This window comes from Chelmon rostratus, chromosome 20 (assembly GCF_017976325.1).
Source record: "Chelmon rostratus isolate fCheRos1 chromosome 20, fCheRos1.pri, whole genome shotgun sequence".
Lineage (NCBI taxonomy): Eukaryota > Metazoa > Chordata > Actinopteri > Chaetodontiformes > Chaetodontidae > Chelmon > Chelmon rostratus.
In genome coordinates this window covers 21,868,872-21,885,771 of record NC_055677.1, presented here as the reverse complement: position 1 = coordinate 21,885,771, position 16,900 = coordinate 21,868,872, and the positions used below count along the sequence as shown (strand labels likewise).

At 43.4% G+C, this 16,900-nt stretch overlaps 1 protein-coding gene across 1 annotated transcript in view; it reads right to left on the bottom strand.

Annotated features, from left to right (window-relative positions):
• Nucleotides 1-16,541, bottom strand: part of col11a1a (collagen, type XI, alpha 1a) — a 79,692-nt gene extending 63,151 nt beyond the window's left edge. Inside the window, exons 1-4 of the mRNA XM_041961059.1 lie at nucleotides 16,374-16,541; nucleotides 11,145-11,309; nucleotides 10,517-10,730; nucleotides 7,595-7,757 (exon numbers count right to left, since the gene is read on the bottom strand). Coding sequence (XP_041816993.1) covers nucleotides 7,595-7,757; nucleotides 10,517-10,730; nucleotides 11,145-11,309; nucleotides 16,374-16,488 — 657 coding nt within the window. The 5' untranslated portion in view covers nucleotides 16,489-16,541. The remainder of the gene's footprint in view (nucleotides 1-7,594; nucleotides 7,758-10,516; nucleotides 10,731-11,144; nucleotides 11,310-16,373) is intronic.
• Nucleotides 16,542-16,900: the final 359 nt, after the last annotated feature.

Here is a 16,900-nt window from a genome sequence, read left to right as displayed (position 1 = left end):
AAAATAACCCAACAATACACAATGACTGCAGGAAAGAGTGCAGAGGTTTGGGAGTGTCGCTTAAACCACAGTGTTCTCTCTGCAGTTGGGTCGGGACACCACAATGCTGAAGGTCTCTTCCATTCCAGCACTGTCTTGCCTTGTTATCAGCTCAGTCCTGCAGCCAAAGCACAAAGCTCACCGCAAGACAGCAAACATATTGGTGAAAGCATCTGGATTTTTCTTTGGAACCTGTAATTGCTTGAACCGAGTTCCTGGAGGCTGGTTTTTGAGCCTTTCTACACATTGCAAAGACAGCTGAGGAGGGGTTCCTGGGAGACGGATGAAGGGGCATGTCTTTGGTTAGGAGGGATGCCTAAGCCCAGAGGTAAAATCCTGCTGCTCTTGTGTCAGCAGGGACGCTGTACGTTGAAGAGCAGAATAGGCGATTGGCAGTGAAACATGAGAGAAGCAGGCTGGAACTTGTCAAGAGAATGTGCGTGTGTCGTCCCAGTGTTAAAACTAGATCTATGGATCCTAAACATGTACCTTAGTATAAACACCCATGTGCTTAGGCTTGCCTCATGGGAAAACAAGCAGAGCTCCTTGAAACTTTCTCTGTGCAACCATCCATCAACGTCTCGTAGCACAGGTTCAGTGTGACAGTCCAGGGATTCCTCCCTGGGTGCCTCTGGATGGGTGGAATCTACTTTCTCTCACTGCTTCAATGCATCTCTAACAATAAAAGCGCTTATCGTTTAGAGCTAGAAGGATATGCTTATCTCCCCAGTCAATATTATCATGATACTTGGTGCTGATTAGATATGTATTGCAAGTCTTAAGTACTGTGATCTGATATTACAATTTAGTTTGCTTTTTTAACATTTGACCTTGGGTAAAGTTGAATCATACAATTTTAGAGACTGTATTTTATGAGTCATAATTCCAAAAAGTCTTTCTGAGTTTTATTTTAGCAGCACCATTGCTGCACACAGCCATGCCTTTAAATTTACATCTTTCACATATAAAACAGTCCTTTCAAAGCCCCGGACTCTAATGGTACAAGGAAGGCAAACACTGCACCTGCACAGCAAATATGAAACACATTAACAAACACCTCATTCTGCCTTGCTTAGTCAGCCACAAGATACAAAGGTTTTTGGCCCATTCCTCAGATTGCCAAATGCTTGATCCTATCTTACTAATATGCCTAGTTCCAGCCTTTTGGTTTAGTGGGCCAGTCACATTAATGCCCATACCAAGTGTTTATACTGTAGGTATTACATTTTTAATGGCTGCAATCCTTGATTACACCGTGTAAACAGGGCATCATTTCACTTGTTCTGTCTGAAACATCAGATAAGATTTTCATGCACAATATTTATGCACCTTGGCAAAAAGCTTACAAAGTAACTGTCAAGTTAAGACGGAGCTTTCTAGCTGAGAGCTAGAAGAGAAAATCAGTATCACTAACTAGAGGAAAGAGCTAACCTGGTTCTGTTTAAAGATAACACAATTCCCCCACCAGCACCTTAAAAGCTCACATGTTATATCTGATTAATCAATACTATGAATGGATTAAATTTTGGTGACTAAAATAATAAAAAATAGCATTTCAGGCTATGAAAATATGAGCAGACAGGTTGTGTTAATCCTCAGGGTAAGAAGAATCATGCACCACTCCTGAAAGATATAATATCACTTCACTTTGGTGTTAGCCATTGAAAACATTGACTATACTGACCATGAAAAGACAAAATTGACCTGCCAAGCGGGCGAAGGGCATTAAACCTAGGTGCCAAGTCTGGAGAGGTCTCAGCTGAGGTGTGTATGCGTGTGTGTGTGTGTGTGTGTATGTGGGAAGGCTCGACAGAGAAAGAGAGATCAAGCCCTGGTCTGAGTCAAGTTGACATGTATTACCTCATGTGTCACCCTAAGACCAACACTGAATGCTTGAACCCTGCCTAGAGTCAGCTCTAATTAGTCTGTGTCTGAGAGCCAACCGTCTGCACACAAATAGGCTGTTCGAGACATGGTGTTCAAGTCCCAGGCCAGATCAGCACCAGCAGGAAACTTCTGACTGTTTCATGGGAGGACATGAGCTATATGACAGACTTTTATATATGTATGAATACACATGCAAACAAGAAAAGACAAAATCAGACATGTACTGTAGGTGTGATTCATGAAAACAATCAAGTCTAAGATTTAACAGATACAAACGCTTTTCATTTAAGGGGCTGACATTGAAGAACACCAGCATGAATCGTCTTGACACTTGTTATAACTTGTAGTAGTTACAGTAATAATCTTCTCTGGTAGAAATGGCACATCTGCAGACAAGTTTCTTCCTTTAAAGGTGCTTTAACACGTCTTTCCGCAGAAAAATAAAGATTGCAGCCGAGTCACCTACCAAGCTAGAGTCGACTCACAAATCCATGACTAGGCAAGTGAGAAACTGATGTCAGCTCAGGAGGGGAACACCAAGAGGGAGCCAGAGACAGACAGGCAGGGATTTAGAGGGAGCAGCTGGGATGGTAAAAGATGTTTTGTGCTGGGAAACACCTGGGGAGAGTTATGCCGAGGCCCTGGGCCTGTCTTCCATTGTGGACTGCTGAGATAAAAGCCCCTGGCAACTTGGAACAAAGCCAGAGCTCCAAAATATGCCCCTCCTGGCTACAGCGGAGCACAGTGCAGCACAGAAACAGGCCCACGAGGCTGTGTGGTAATGACTGCCGTGTCAGAGGTCAACGAGAAAAAGAGAGAGGCAGAAGGAGAGAAGCGGGTCAAGATCAACAGCTGAGACCTGTGAATCCTTTCTCTACCTGCCACATCCGCTGTTTATGTTACCCTGATGTTTACACTGCTGCGCAATCTTGGCAGTGTTCACCTTAAGTGGAGCTTATTAAGTATTTGAATGCATCATTAACATCTGAAAAACATTTAAGTGCATGATAATCTGAGTATTGGAGGATGACACACTGTGATTATGTGGAAGTGATACAACAAATCAAAGAAAGCCGGTGTCCCGTGTATGATGGTGTTATATTAAACTACTGTATGTGATTTCAGTATTTCACTGAAGAGCTGGTTGACCACAAATGCAGTGCTCTGTGATGCAGAGCGAACAGGGACAGAGAAATACAAACAGGAAAATAAAGGTACTCCATGACAGTATACAGCTCCCGATGCCATACCACCTTGACCTCATCCTGACCACAAGGCACCATGGGATACAAATAGACATGGAAGGGGTCAAAGGTTCCAGCAGTGTTTGATTCCCACAGAGGAGCTGCATGAGCATGACCTCCATGTTTTGAACTGTCAGTATACAGCAGTGCTTCGTTTTGCTGGGATAGATACAGATACAGTCTTCTGTCTTTTCTCCAACTGCATGCTGTAATTACAGGGTGAGTGCAGGGCATCACTGGGTAAATCAAAACACAACTAGTCGTCACCATCGGTCCTTTGACATACCTTTGCCCAGGGCAACATACCTTTAGTCCAACCATAGCTAACTGTAATTAGACAGCCCCATACAACAATTAGTCACTCCCTCAAAGTCTATTAAGTACAGTTTGCCTGAGAAGAGGAAACAAAGAGACAAAGAAAAGGCAAAAGGAGTTTTTACACCAGACAGCTGGAGGTCAACTATCCAAAACTCTAAACATAGAGACAGAAAAAAAAGCTAATTTAAGAGAGATATAACATAGCACAATAGTTATGTTATTTGCACATTACTATGAACCAAATTTAGAAACTTTTTATTCCACCTTAAATGAGAGAAACATCGCCAGAGGGCTCTCCTCATTCTGTCGCTGGCAGAAACAGAGGGAACAGGCAGGTATGTATATGGGGGTGCTCAATTAAGACAGGTAATGTCAGCCAGGCATGAATAGACAGTCTCATGGCTTTGGCATGGTAGAGAGGCCTCAAGGTGGGGAGGGTGGGCAGGGAGGAGGTGGTGGTGTGCAGGCAGAATATGCAGGGAGGGGAGGAGATGAGGAAATGAGGAAGGCCTGACAGGGCAATGAAAGACTCCCATTCATCCAAACCAGATCCCTTTGCGACGGTGGTCACCTCCAACCTGGGCCAGGTATGGTATGAATAGACTTCTATGAAAAATGCAGGTCAGCTTGTGAAAACAAATCTCAAGCGTTTGAATAAGGGAGCAAAGGTTTTATTATTATTGAATTTATTATTAAACTACACCTGAAAATCAAAAACTCACCTACCACAGTGGTTTTTAAAGAGGGGTAGAAAGTTACATTTGGAAGAAACTGTGAATAAATAGTCACTGACAAAACAGGCTAGTCCATGCATACATTCCTCCAGTTTCTTATATGCAGGTTGTACTGTAATCAAATCAAACATAGCGACCAATTAATTAAAGTAGCAAGAAGAGATACAACGAAAGAGAATCTGCTTCAGCAAAACTGATTTCACTAATTCATTTCATTTCTCATCATAACCACCTGCTTGTATGCAGAAGGCTGAGGCATTTCCTTCCCCTGTATATCCCAGCATGCATCAGGCCCTGTGGATCTCTGAGGAGAGCATGGACAGAGAACAGACAGGAGACCTGTTCCAAAAACCACACAGAGAAGACCCTGTTAGCTGACTTATGGCTCCTATTTTCAGCGCTTCCACTGGCCAACCTCTGACTGGACACACTGTTCCATGCAAATGCTGGCTCCAGCGCCCTCTCATACATCTAATCAAAACTGAAAGCATATCTGCTTATAAAACCCTGCACCTAAAAAAACAGTCCCCAGATCATCTGTGTTGAGTATTTTGACACGGTAACCTCAGCCAGTCTACCATTAGACATCAGCAACATCCACAAAGCAAACGGATTTAACCTTAAGTCTTCTCTTTTTCTATCAGTCTACTAACGACTGAGGATAAAATAATCTCGATTATCATGATTCATGTTACAACATCATTCTATGTAGCATCAAACTGATATCACTTATTTGCACAGTATGATTGCAGCATGTTTCAAGAAATACAAAATGAAACAATCACAAAGAGCCTGAGAGATGTTAAACCTGTTAAACTTAAGTAATATCTCTGTTACTGTTCATCTGACCTACGATGATGATGCCTATTTTTTATTTAACTCTTCATCAGTGAACACCTGCATGTCAGAATCCAAATGACCTCAGTGTAAGACTGTCTGACAAAGCAAATAATGCCAAAAAAATTAGATAATATTTATATATAATGAGACACACAGAGAAAATCCGTGTGAACACACACAAGATTGCCTCTAATGCGCAGGGCTCTTTGTTCCCGCAGTGATGACGAGGCATGCCAAAAAAAAAAATGGCTTTCAAACAAGAGTAGCGCCATCAATCATTCAAACATGGCATCAGAATAATGACTAGTCATTCCTACCACCCATAAACACACCAGCACGCTCTCACAAGCAAACAGCCCCCCACACAGCCTTACACTGACCTTTGCTTCCCACCAGAGAGGACCACAGCTGTCACGACAATTCAGCCATTGTCTGTCGTTATTTACATCTGCCTGACCCCATGCCAGCCTCCACCTCTGGATGAACTGTGCTTCACAGCATACGGTTCAAATCACTGACCCAGGAGGTGGAAGCATTCCCCCGAATCTCAGGATGTTATCAGGTAAAGTCTGAAGCCGAAAGATGGAGATTTTTAAAATTTGTATTAATTTATCTGTTTTTTGGTATTGAGAAAGGACTTTGTTTTTTGGTTTCTGCAGGCTCTTTATGTCTGTTCAGTGGTTACTGGTGCTCATGGTAAAAACCCACTTCTACGGATTCTAAAACAATCTTGTGTCACAATGCACCACTCTCTGTGGATCAGACCCACCAGACATGGGTTATGTAGGAAAGCAATTGTGAAAGTGAAAAGCTCACCAGGACTGAATTCAAACATTTCAATTTACAGATGTTGAACTTTCCCAGCAGCACATGAACTAAGTATAACAGCAGTGGCTACAGATCAATAACTACCAAGTGCTACATGCTGAATGAACAGGGAGAGATATGTGAGAAAACATTACATTTTTATTTTTTGGTGAGAATTAAAGGCTACATATAGGCTTCAGTAAAAAGCACAAAAGATAGCAATATTTCCAGAAGAAGTATTTAAAATTAAAAGAATTAATAAGCCTTGTTTTCAGGGTTAAATAAGTGACAAGTGCCAAGTCACAACCATAATGGCTCTGCTAAAGGAGTTCACGTCAGTGTTCACAACATACTGTAAAGAAGAGCTACTGGGTAATTATCTCCAGTTTTATCCTTGTCAAAGAAGGTCTCTTCTACCAGGGATGCTAACGCTCCTTGAGTCACAGTAAAGGGATGTGGGAGAAACTGGATTTCTGTATTTATCAGGACACACCCGTGGCACCTCAAACCACACAACTGACCTCCTGTAAAAGCAGCAGTCTTTCTCCTCCAGAACAAAGTAACACGTACTGACATGACAGGATCACAGCCTTTTAATTCCAACTAATATGTTTTATTCATTTCAGCAAATAATGAGGATAAATACAACGTCACTGCTATTGCACTTGACATCAATCTAACCAAGTTAAAAATCCGTTGTGGGTCACCTCACCCACTTCATTTCAAGTCAAAGTAAAACCCTCACATTAAAAGTCAATTCAATAGAATGTTTCAACAAGTCCGGGTCTTTTTAGGTAAACCTATTACATGTGAAGCTCCCGTGGCGCTAAGTGTCTTTAATTACAAGAGGCTAATTATGAGCAGCTTTAACAAAGGATCTGACAAGTCTGAGAAGTTTACCAAAGCCTATGTGTGCTTTGCAGAAAAACACAAACAAACAAGCAATAATGACACCAAATCCAAATGGTGGCCAAATCCAACTGCTTGGACCTGGCTACGGTCCAAATCGCACAAAATATCACACAATGAGCAGGTAAGGAGGACTAGACGCCATGTATGAGCATCTATTTGGAGCTAGTGCCTGCTGGGACTTTTTGGGTATAGATGCAAAGCTGAGGAACCTTAGCTGATGTGTGGATGAGACAAGAACAACAACAAGAACTTTTCACCATTATGCAGAACACAATATCACCTGTGTTGGTTTCCACTACTAAGATTTCATTTATATGAACGATGCTTAGCAATTCAACAAAACCATTAAAGCAAGAATACAGTAAGAGAAAACTGTATATCAGCATGTGGTCACGCAGCAGGTCAAAAACAAGAAAAGCTCGGACTCTTCTGCCTGGAATCTTCTGCGCTCTCATCAGAATACACCACAGCACCAGCAGCCTGGATAAAGGGCTTCGCATATCTCAGATATATGTATGATATGTATGTGAGCCTCCTCATAAAATGAAAAGAACTGAAGCTCTCCAGATCCACCCTGGTTTCTATCATCTCCACATTCCTTTTTATCAGCATCAAAGGGGTCCAGCGCTGGCTCCATGCACTTCAAGCAACATTTGAAATCTGGACACACAGCGAGTGCCGCTACTGCCTGGGGCAACTTTTCAGTCACACATGGCTGCAACATAGTTTCTGATCAATATGCCAATACGTAACCTAACAAAATGCTTTAGCCACTCAATCACATTGGACGTGCTCACGCACTGAAAAGTTTACCTGGAAAACCTCCTCATCCAGGATCCTGGTGCCGAACACGGTGATGCCGTTGGTGTTGATGGCAGCGTGGTCGCTCCTCAGGAGCTGTTTGGTGATCTTCTTCTTACAGTCTACAATGATGGTGACCGTCTTCTTCTCCACGCTGATGGCCACGCGGTGCCACCTGGTCAAGGTCACAACGAGAAGAGGTGAGAAATAACAGAAGCCAGAGTCAGTCAGTATAAATGTCCCTGAGAGCTGCCAAATCATTCTGAGAGACCTATCTTACTGTGGTGCACATCAGGCATCTTAACGTGTTGTAACTGCACTTTGTGAGTGTACCATAACTACGGATGTCAGAGCATGATGTTATATAAACATGCAAAAATTAGAACAATGAATACTTTGTGGGCAAGTGTTAAGCCAGTAACATGAAATTTGATTGGAGGGAATTGTGTGCTGTTTAATTATATTTTAAGGAAACCTTATCAGCATTTCTATTTGGATCATAATCCATCTTTTATACAACATGACACGCCTCAAAGGGAAAGAAACTCCAAATGCTCTGTTGTGCGATGTCATTCATTACAGAAGCCAATGCTCTAAGAAACATGAACGTCAGAGTTATGTGAGATATATTTCGATGGACAACACCCATAGATCCAAAGGGTTAAACGGGGTCACACGTGAGTCTGACACCTCCCTCGCCTCTGGACCATTTGCCACTGCACTTAAAGGCTATTGCATACCAGGCAGCAGTGGACCACATTCTTGCCCCCTCACTCTGGCCCTGTTTAACACGGGATTACACTCATTAAACTCCAAACTTAATCCTCCTTCTGGGTTACTCGGCATGACAGACATGGTGAACATTGTGGAAAGTGTGTGTCAGGATCCAGGAAGGCCTGCCTTGCCAGAGCAGGAGACACACAGTCAAAACATTGTTCCGAGGTGGAAGATGAGACCTGGCAGCACTGTGGCTCAAGATGGCAATATAGGAAGCGTTTATCTCAGGTAAATATACATATCTGATGTCATATTAATATCATATAATATCTATACAATTTAAAAGATTTAATATTATATAAAAATGTCCGATTCCTTGTGGACCACAGCGAGATCACACAAACACATTCCAGGGCATGCAATGGAGATTAGGAGGAAAATAAACGTGCAACACTCTCTGGGTTTAGCTGTACAGCAGGAAGGATTACTCCTCACCTTATATGGTAGAAAAGCAAATGTTGACTTCAACGGGTTTAAACAATGTCTCCAACTTTTGAAGTGCATTATGTTAAGAGGACGAACGGCAACATTGTGTTTGAAAAATCAAATGTAAAGGCAATCTTTTAAAGGCATGTTTAAAGAGCTTAACCTAGACTAAACTGAGGGTATACAGTGGAACAGCTGCTAGAAATCCTCCCATTCACCTCCCCTTCCCTTTAAAGAAAAGTATAATGCTCTTTTTCACCTCATAAATATCATCATTGTGCTTCTCTTTTCAAGCTTTGGCGTACGCGTCTTTGTAACAATGAATGCATCCACAGGGACTGCAGACTGTACGCAGCCTGAGCTGCAGTCACTGAAGATTTAGACAAGGCCCGGAGCTGGAATGCATCCAGACCAAGAAGTGTTAAAAATCCTCCACAGAGAACACTGCTCCTTAGACAGCGGGTCACAAAAACTCAAAACTGGACAAAACAGCACAGACCAACACAAAGCTGGCTTTGTTGCAACCTGCACATAAAGCAGAGTTATTGCTGACATGACACTCCTGAAGGATTGACCAAGCTTCCTTCTACCATGATAACTGTGTGCACACTAGATCTCATTTTAAGCCAATTTGGGTCACAAGAATATCATGACCGGGTTATGACTTCCTTTAAAAGCTCAAAAAACAAACTACCCTCACATAGCATGCTCAGCAAGTGAAGAAAACTTTAATAACACTATGAGACACTATAAAATACTCTTTCAAATGATGCATTTTCCCAGCAGCCTCTCTGTTTATTTATTCCCCCTCGCCCCTGCACACGGGCTCATGTCAGCTAAGCTGAAGCTCTGAGTGAGAATTCTGGGATTTCTGAACCTGGGAGCAGATAATCACATTTATGCGAAACGGGTAGGAGCGCTGTTTCTGGTTGGGTGAGGTAATCCTAGGGGGTAAAAAGGAAGTTTAGGACTGCCCCCTTTCTCCTCCTTCCTTTCCCCTCCCTCTCTAAAATAACAGAGGCAGTGAGTTCATGGATGAGGTCAGGTTGCCCATAGCAGTCCCTGCTGTGCCCCAATAATCCAGTGTCTCCCTGTCTCTGACCTGTCTCTGTGCCCACGGACCCCTGATGAGATGGATAATCCGGTCATGAGCACCTGTGGTGCAACAACGAGAAGATCTGGGTTGTTTTCTTGCTCTAAGAATCACTCGGCGGAAATCAGAAAATGTTTGAGCGTCTGAATGTTTTAGTTTATTTGGTCATTAATCTAGTTTTAAGATGATCAAAATGCCACTGAAATCACTCCAGCTCTAATAAGAATGAATATTCATGTATGGATTCATCAGAATATAGAACGATCTGTCCTGTTTTTCTATAGACAACCAATGTATTGATCGATCACATGATAAAGGCCAATTTCATAAGCCAGCTTTTAGAGCTGGCAGCAAAATGTAAATACTGGACAACTTTACACCAAGTCATGCAGTGCTAAAACTGGCACAGGCTGGATGGTATGGACATGTTTAAATTCAGTTGGATTACACCTGGCACGTTCCTTTTGCACCATCTAGCACTTTCAACCTTTTCAACCCCAGACCCTCAGTCGCCTACAATGGCTTTACTACCCTTCCTGTGTGCCACAATGCAGATTCCTTCTGAACCAGCTTCAGCTGTGAGTCTGAGGGTGTGCGTGGTTGTGTTTGAGTGTGTTATATCACGTGACTTAACGCACTTTCCATCAGCAAGGTTGAGAGTACGGAACAGAGGGTAGTCCTCCGGGGCTGGCTTGCCAGTCTGATCCTCATACAGGAAGACAGGTGAGCGTCCCACTTCCACGCCCAGCTGCTGGACTCCCTGCTCGTTGTAGATGGACAGCAAGAAGGACTGGAGGCCGGACTTGGGGCGCACTGTGGTCAGGATGGAGAAGTCCTCAGGAAAAACACCACCTACATGGCCAAATGATGGGGGGTGGGGGAGACAGATGAATGAGTCAGAGTTAAAAGCTTGTTCTATCACACAGTATGTGATGATGTTCAGTATATAACCCTATAATGATCTGACCTACAGTCTCTTTTACATGTCTTCATTTTGACCTTGGCAGATGTAATAAAATTTAAAAACAATAAAATTTCAAGACATACTTCATTTTGTTTTCTGTGTGAGGTACTGCTACAACAACCAGTTGCATGTACAAATTTCCTGCAAACGTTATGGTCTTTGTATGAATGTGCTTGATTTGTTTCTGAAAGGTTTTGTGAAGGCAGAAAACCCACTGTAAAAAGACACCTTTGAAACACACAAAAAACACCTCTTTACATATGATAGCTGGAAGACGTTAAAAGTTAAAAAGTGCATCTTACCAGGGAATAACTGCGTGGTGGGGGCACTGATCTGGACCTGCTTGGCAACTCTGTAAGCTGAGTCCGGCTTTGATGCTCTTCGGTTTGTGCAAAATCCTGATGTTTTCGTCACTCCTTCGGGGTAATTTTGAAATTCTAATACTTTTAGCACATCCACTGGTTCTGCTGATCAGGGGAGCAGACAAGACATCAGTTAGGTCATCGTATTAGTGTTCGTAGGCAACATTTGGTCAAAGGTGTGCTTAGCATCTACACCATGATCAGCACATGAATGATGGATTAAAAGCATAGTCTCTAAGTATTTTATTTTCACTTCGTTGCATTGTGTGTTTTCCACATTTTAAATAGATGTATGTGCTCCAGTTCTGGAGGGGAGTGATTGAGCCACTGCATGATTCAGGTCAAACAAGACGGGGAAGATAAGACTGTGGAACACTTCACACAGTCTCTCATCACAACCATCCCATAAAAGTACCAATAACTGTTTCCCTATGCCATCAAAATGACACAGAATCATTGACACAATATACCCTATTTATGATTATATCATATTTATACATTAAATATTATTTACTCACTGATGAAAAAGTGTTCAGTTAGGACATGCTGTGGAAATGTCTCTGTCAAGGCCAACCAAAGAGCATAATGAACAATGTGCCAGCAGAGATCTCGTTCTTTAACTCCTGGATAGGTTTACCTTGATAAGGGTCACCAGAGGCTGTCTGGGTTTTCCATTCTCTTCAATCTGATGTACTTTACATAAAGGAGCCTGTGTGGCCTGATGGTGGCCACTGAGGGCCACGGGAAAGCATTGTAATTATTCCTCTTCATGGAAACACTCTCAGTATAAAAAATTATCTTGGTGAACATGATGGGGGAGTGGCTAAAGTGCTGAAGTATACTGACACTCACTATTTGTGCCTGGGAGATTTTTTACTAAGCGAGGGCCGATAAAAGGTCCTTATAAACATTATCTATGTGCTTGGCTTTCTATCAAAACAATCCATACTAAACAATGTGACTGTTATTCTATTGCAACAGACCATATTTTGCTTGAGTTCAATGGGCATACAGTGGGTGGACGAAATTAATAAAGCCCCACAGCAACGCTTAAAAATGACAGGTATCAAAATAAAAATGGCTGCTCACTTCACTTCACAGAACACCTGACTAAAACAGGCAATACAATGGCTGACTGTTAAATGTAATAACACTAATCTGTTTCCGTGGGGTAAATAAGCATGCCAAGGTGTCTGAAAGCATCAGCAAGCCTTTTCTGGCGGCTCTAAAGCCACTGTTTTGGTTGGCATGTAGAGGTCAAATCCCTCTGAAAGTTTTTTTAACTTCTTGATACAAAGGGATCTTAAAAAATGTGAGATGTCGCTCTCAACACTCTCTGGTCAGCATTCAAGCTGTGGCGAGGAAAAGCAAATTAAGAGCCTGTTTCACTGTTCAGAGAAGCGTGTGGTTTGGGGACAAGTCCCTGTTTCACCAAGAATCTGTCCTGACCGAATATGAAGGTGCTCATACAGAGATCAGCAGACAGTCAGTGCTGATTGCACTGCTGTTTCATTCAGACATAGTAGACATAAATTTGAACACTGCTGAAAGAAGAAGCAGCAGAACATATTGAATGAATATTTTGAGTTTTCTGTGTCTCTTCCTCATGCTCAAGGTATTTTCAAGGGCCTGGCCTACATCTGGTCTCCTTCTCTCCCAGCACCTTATACAATGATAACGATGGACCAGATGCACATCAAGGTGACGGCAAAGAGAGGTGGTCTGCTTCAATCAGTAGTAGTAGTAAGTAGTACTACTAGTAGTAAGACTCTGAAGTGCATGCAGGCACAATATGCAAACACTGAAAGAAAAAGAAATCTCCACAACTCCATCAGTATGCCACTTTCAGTCGCTCAAAAGCAGCCCGAACCTGATTGCAGAAACTATATGTGCCTCAAATGGAAATCCAACTCACTCCCATTTCAGCAGAGGACACTGAGGAAACAAAGATAAGCAAAATGATATAAAAACATCTGAAAGCAGCGGAGAGAAAAATCAGCAAACTGTTGCTCCGTAGGAATGCCCTCACGCAGGACAACCTAGACTTTTTTTGTAGCTTGTGAGGATGAACCAGCTACTTACTTTGGAGAGTGAACTGAGGAGCTCATTGTGAGTTCCTGCAGAGTTGCTCTCAGTTCAAACTCCAGGACTCATATGTTCCAGATGTGGCAGTTTGGCCAGGCTACGACCCTCACACAGAGGCGCTGAGAAAACGTCAATACTGGCCAATCCATTAAGGTGGTCAAATGAGTGTGCGCAGGTTTTAAAAGAGTGCATCTGATGAGCGGGTGTGAGTTTGCCCTCTGGGCTGAGCAAACAGGCCATACAGCTACTAGCAGAACTCAGGTGGCGTGAAGGGATGGACCTTCCTTAGTCTGGAGGGGACAGAAGATTCCAGCCAACCCTAAGACCAGCCGAGACAGCCTATATTGCTCAGTTATTGTGTCATCCAAACATCATTATGCAAACTGGAGACGCATGCCTGGAGGGGAGGACCAGCATGACATTACCATAAAACACAGATCGCCTAATTTGATTTAATCTCCACCATGTTCACAGGTGTACATCAATGTAAACACTGTGTTCCAAGAGATAACATGACACCATTCTATGGACAGAGGCCAAAAAAAGTCTGTCTCAGCTCATCCTGTATCGCACAATATGTAAGACCTGAGCATGCGGGTATAATAAACGCCCCTCCCGCCATGTCATTTTCAGCCCTTACATCTTTACAGAAAGGTGAAATTGGCTGGTAAACGGAGGAGGACCTTTTCACCTGCAGCTCCCTGAGACTCTAATAATATCTTCAGCCAGAATGTCTCTCTCTATATATCCCCCCCTCTCCCACTCTCCCTCTCTCCTTCCTTTAACTTCCACCACGCTGCCGGCTAAAACAAGACAGCTTTATGCTGGTGTCATACCAGAGAAACTTCACCGAGGCCAGCCCAGTTTTTCAAAGCATTTTTTCCCCCTCTACTCTGACCCCCCTTTGCTTTTCCTCTCATTAAGCCCTTTTACTGTATGCCTCCATATGAATATCAGAGAATGTTATCACACAGTGTTTAAACCTTTTTTTAAATCCAAACAGGTCATACAATAGAAAAGGGATTTCTGTGACCATGCCCATGTGGGAATTTTAGTTTGAATTTGTTGTAACACAATTTCAAGCGTGCGGCGTTGTGCAGAGAAAGACAAGCTGGTCCAAATGATTCAGCAATGACTATAAATATGTGATAGCTACACAGGACAAAGGTGCAGCAAGGAGCTGATTAGCTGATGTTCCCGCTTGAGCACATTAGGCAGAGGACTCTGAAAATGCTAGCTTTGTCTGCTGGAATGCACATCTGAGCCTGCGCCCCGGGGGCTGAGAAAACGTGTCTGTACACTGCAGGATGGAGAGGGCACCCTGCAGAAACAGCCTCGACTGACTGGGACCCCGGAACACAGAGCCTGCAGCAGAATACTTAACATTTAAAAATAGAGACGGGAGCTGGTGAGATTGGAAAAGTGAGATTTCCCAATCTGAAGTATGATTCTGGTCCACTATCTTCTGAACTATGAAAAAATGTAAAATGAGGAAATTTAAAGTGGGTTAATGAATAAAAAGCAACATAAATTAATTTGTGCAGTATACAATAAAATTGCAATGATACTGCATTTACCCACTTTTTGTGATTTCTTGCTTTCCACCTGGAAAATTGCAATCATGGAGATAGATGTATCCTAAATCTCCACCTGTATCTGTATCTGCATGCAAACATAAATCCTTAGACAGCTGTCTATAGGCCAAAGTGTGATGCCTATGTAATCCTGAACCCTGTGACTTGAGGCCATTATGGCTGCAGGCTAGGCCCATATGCAGGCCTGCTCTTTGAAGGCTCTGAAATCATAGGGAAGTGCAACAAGGACCATCATCAAATGCTCAGTACTTAGAGGGGAAGCATTCCCACCGCTCACACAACACAGCCTTGTCCTGCAGCCGACCAAACATCTAAGTGCAAAGTTGAGGGGAAGAGCCGGGCACCGGTGGGGGGGTTGCACAAACCAGCTTTTGGGCTTGAGTGTGGACCAGGCCAGTGTGGAGATAGGGTGAACCCGCCTGACCACTTAGCCCCCTGCAGACCAAGAGGTGCTTTGCACTCTGCACTGACAGGTCTGATATCCATGGAGGCCTTTGAAAAAATGCACCTCACTTTCACACTAAATATTTATTATCACACTAATGCTGTATGCAAGCAAAACACGGTTATATCTGCAGAAAATGTTCTGTGACTCATAATTAACCATTAACCATCTACCCTGGATAGTCTATCCTGCTCATCGCATGGCAGATTATCAACAGTTGGATCATATTGACCGTCCGGTCCACATAAAAGCAGAATTACAGCACTGCACAGTATCACACAATTCAATATCCCACCAGCACGACAAGAAATGTATGATCGCATTTCAGTGAGGTTTCTGTGAAATTAAACATTTGCTAAGTGACATGTTAGTCCAGTCTGTGACAAATGTCTGGTGTCCTCTGCCTGAGGACATCCACCCTGCTAACCGTGTCCACATCCACCCAGCGGACCACAGCTCAAACAAAGAGCTTTCTTTCAGCCTAGGTCAATGTTAAAAAGCAAGGAGCGCCGCTCTGTTTTCCTTCTCCTGCTCTATAAGCACATACCAGCGGCTTAGGATGAATTTAATTAGGCGAGGTGTTTCATCTTCGGGGCGGACGCTTTCCATTCATGCGTAAAAGTAGCCCGCGGTAAACGGTGTGATAATGAATATAGTGTTTTGGCCAACAAAATATGTGCACCTCAAGCAATTATCCCCGACATCATGTGCTTTCCAGAACAGGGTTTTAACCATCCACTTCACTTCAGGAGTGAGCAGGTTTACTGTACCTACGCGTTTGATAAGTGGCGTCCACACAGCGCTGTATCACACAGGTCTATTGTAAAGGTAACCACGCTTTAATGCAGCTAGAGTGGTTGTGGAAGGGGGAGAAACACATGCACATCTGAGTATGAAGTTAACAATGATGCCGCTGTGTCCAGGTACATCTGTTAATGCCCCAATCTCCATCATCAGCTAGCGACTTTTCCCAGCCGCTCGCCGCTCCGGCCCCTTTCGGCTACATAAAGTTCACCAGAGACGTTTGGTCCCTGATCATCTTACCTGCTCTGACACTGGTGGCCTGTAGAACCAGGAATAAAGTGATGAATGCGGTTACAGTGGAATCCATAAGCCACCTTTTCGTTTTCCACCTTGTGGACCACCTTTGCATCTCCATGGTTGAGCGCCCACAAGTGAATAAAACTATCGGGCGACTTCAGGTGATTTTTAATGACGTCCCTTCCACAATCCCAACTGATGATGGAAACTGTCCTACAAAAAAGCCATAAGTGAAGAGTTTTAGCCTCTTCTTTCAGCCACACCGAGGCCCCCGATCCTCCTTCCCAGTGCCCAGCCTTCCCAGTGAAGGTAGTCGGGCTTTAACCAAAGCGCACAGAGTGCAGTCGGTAGGCTACACTTCGTGCGTCCACGGACAGGAGGGCTGGGCAAGCTCCACAAACCGGAGCCACGATTACAGGGAAGTGACAAGGGAACCAGCCCCCGATTAGCAAATCACGGGGCTGGAAATTCCCTTCGGGTCCACCCATTAGCTTTGTAATGCGCCCCCAAGTCCCTCCCGAGTGCGTCCG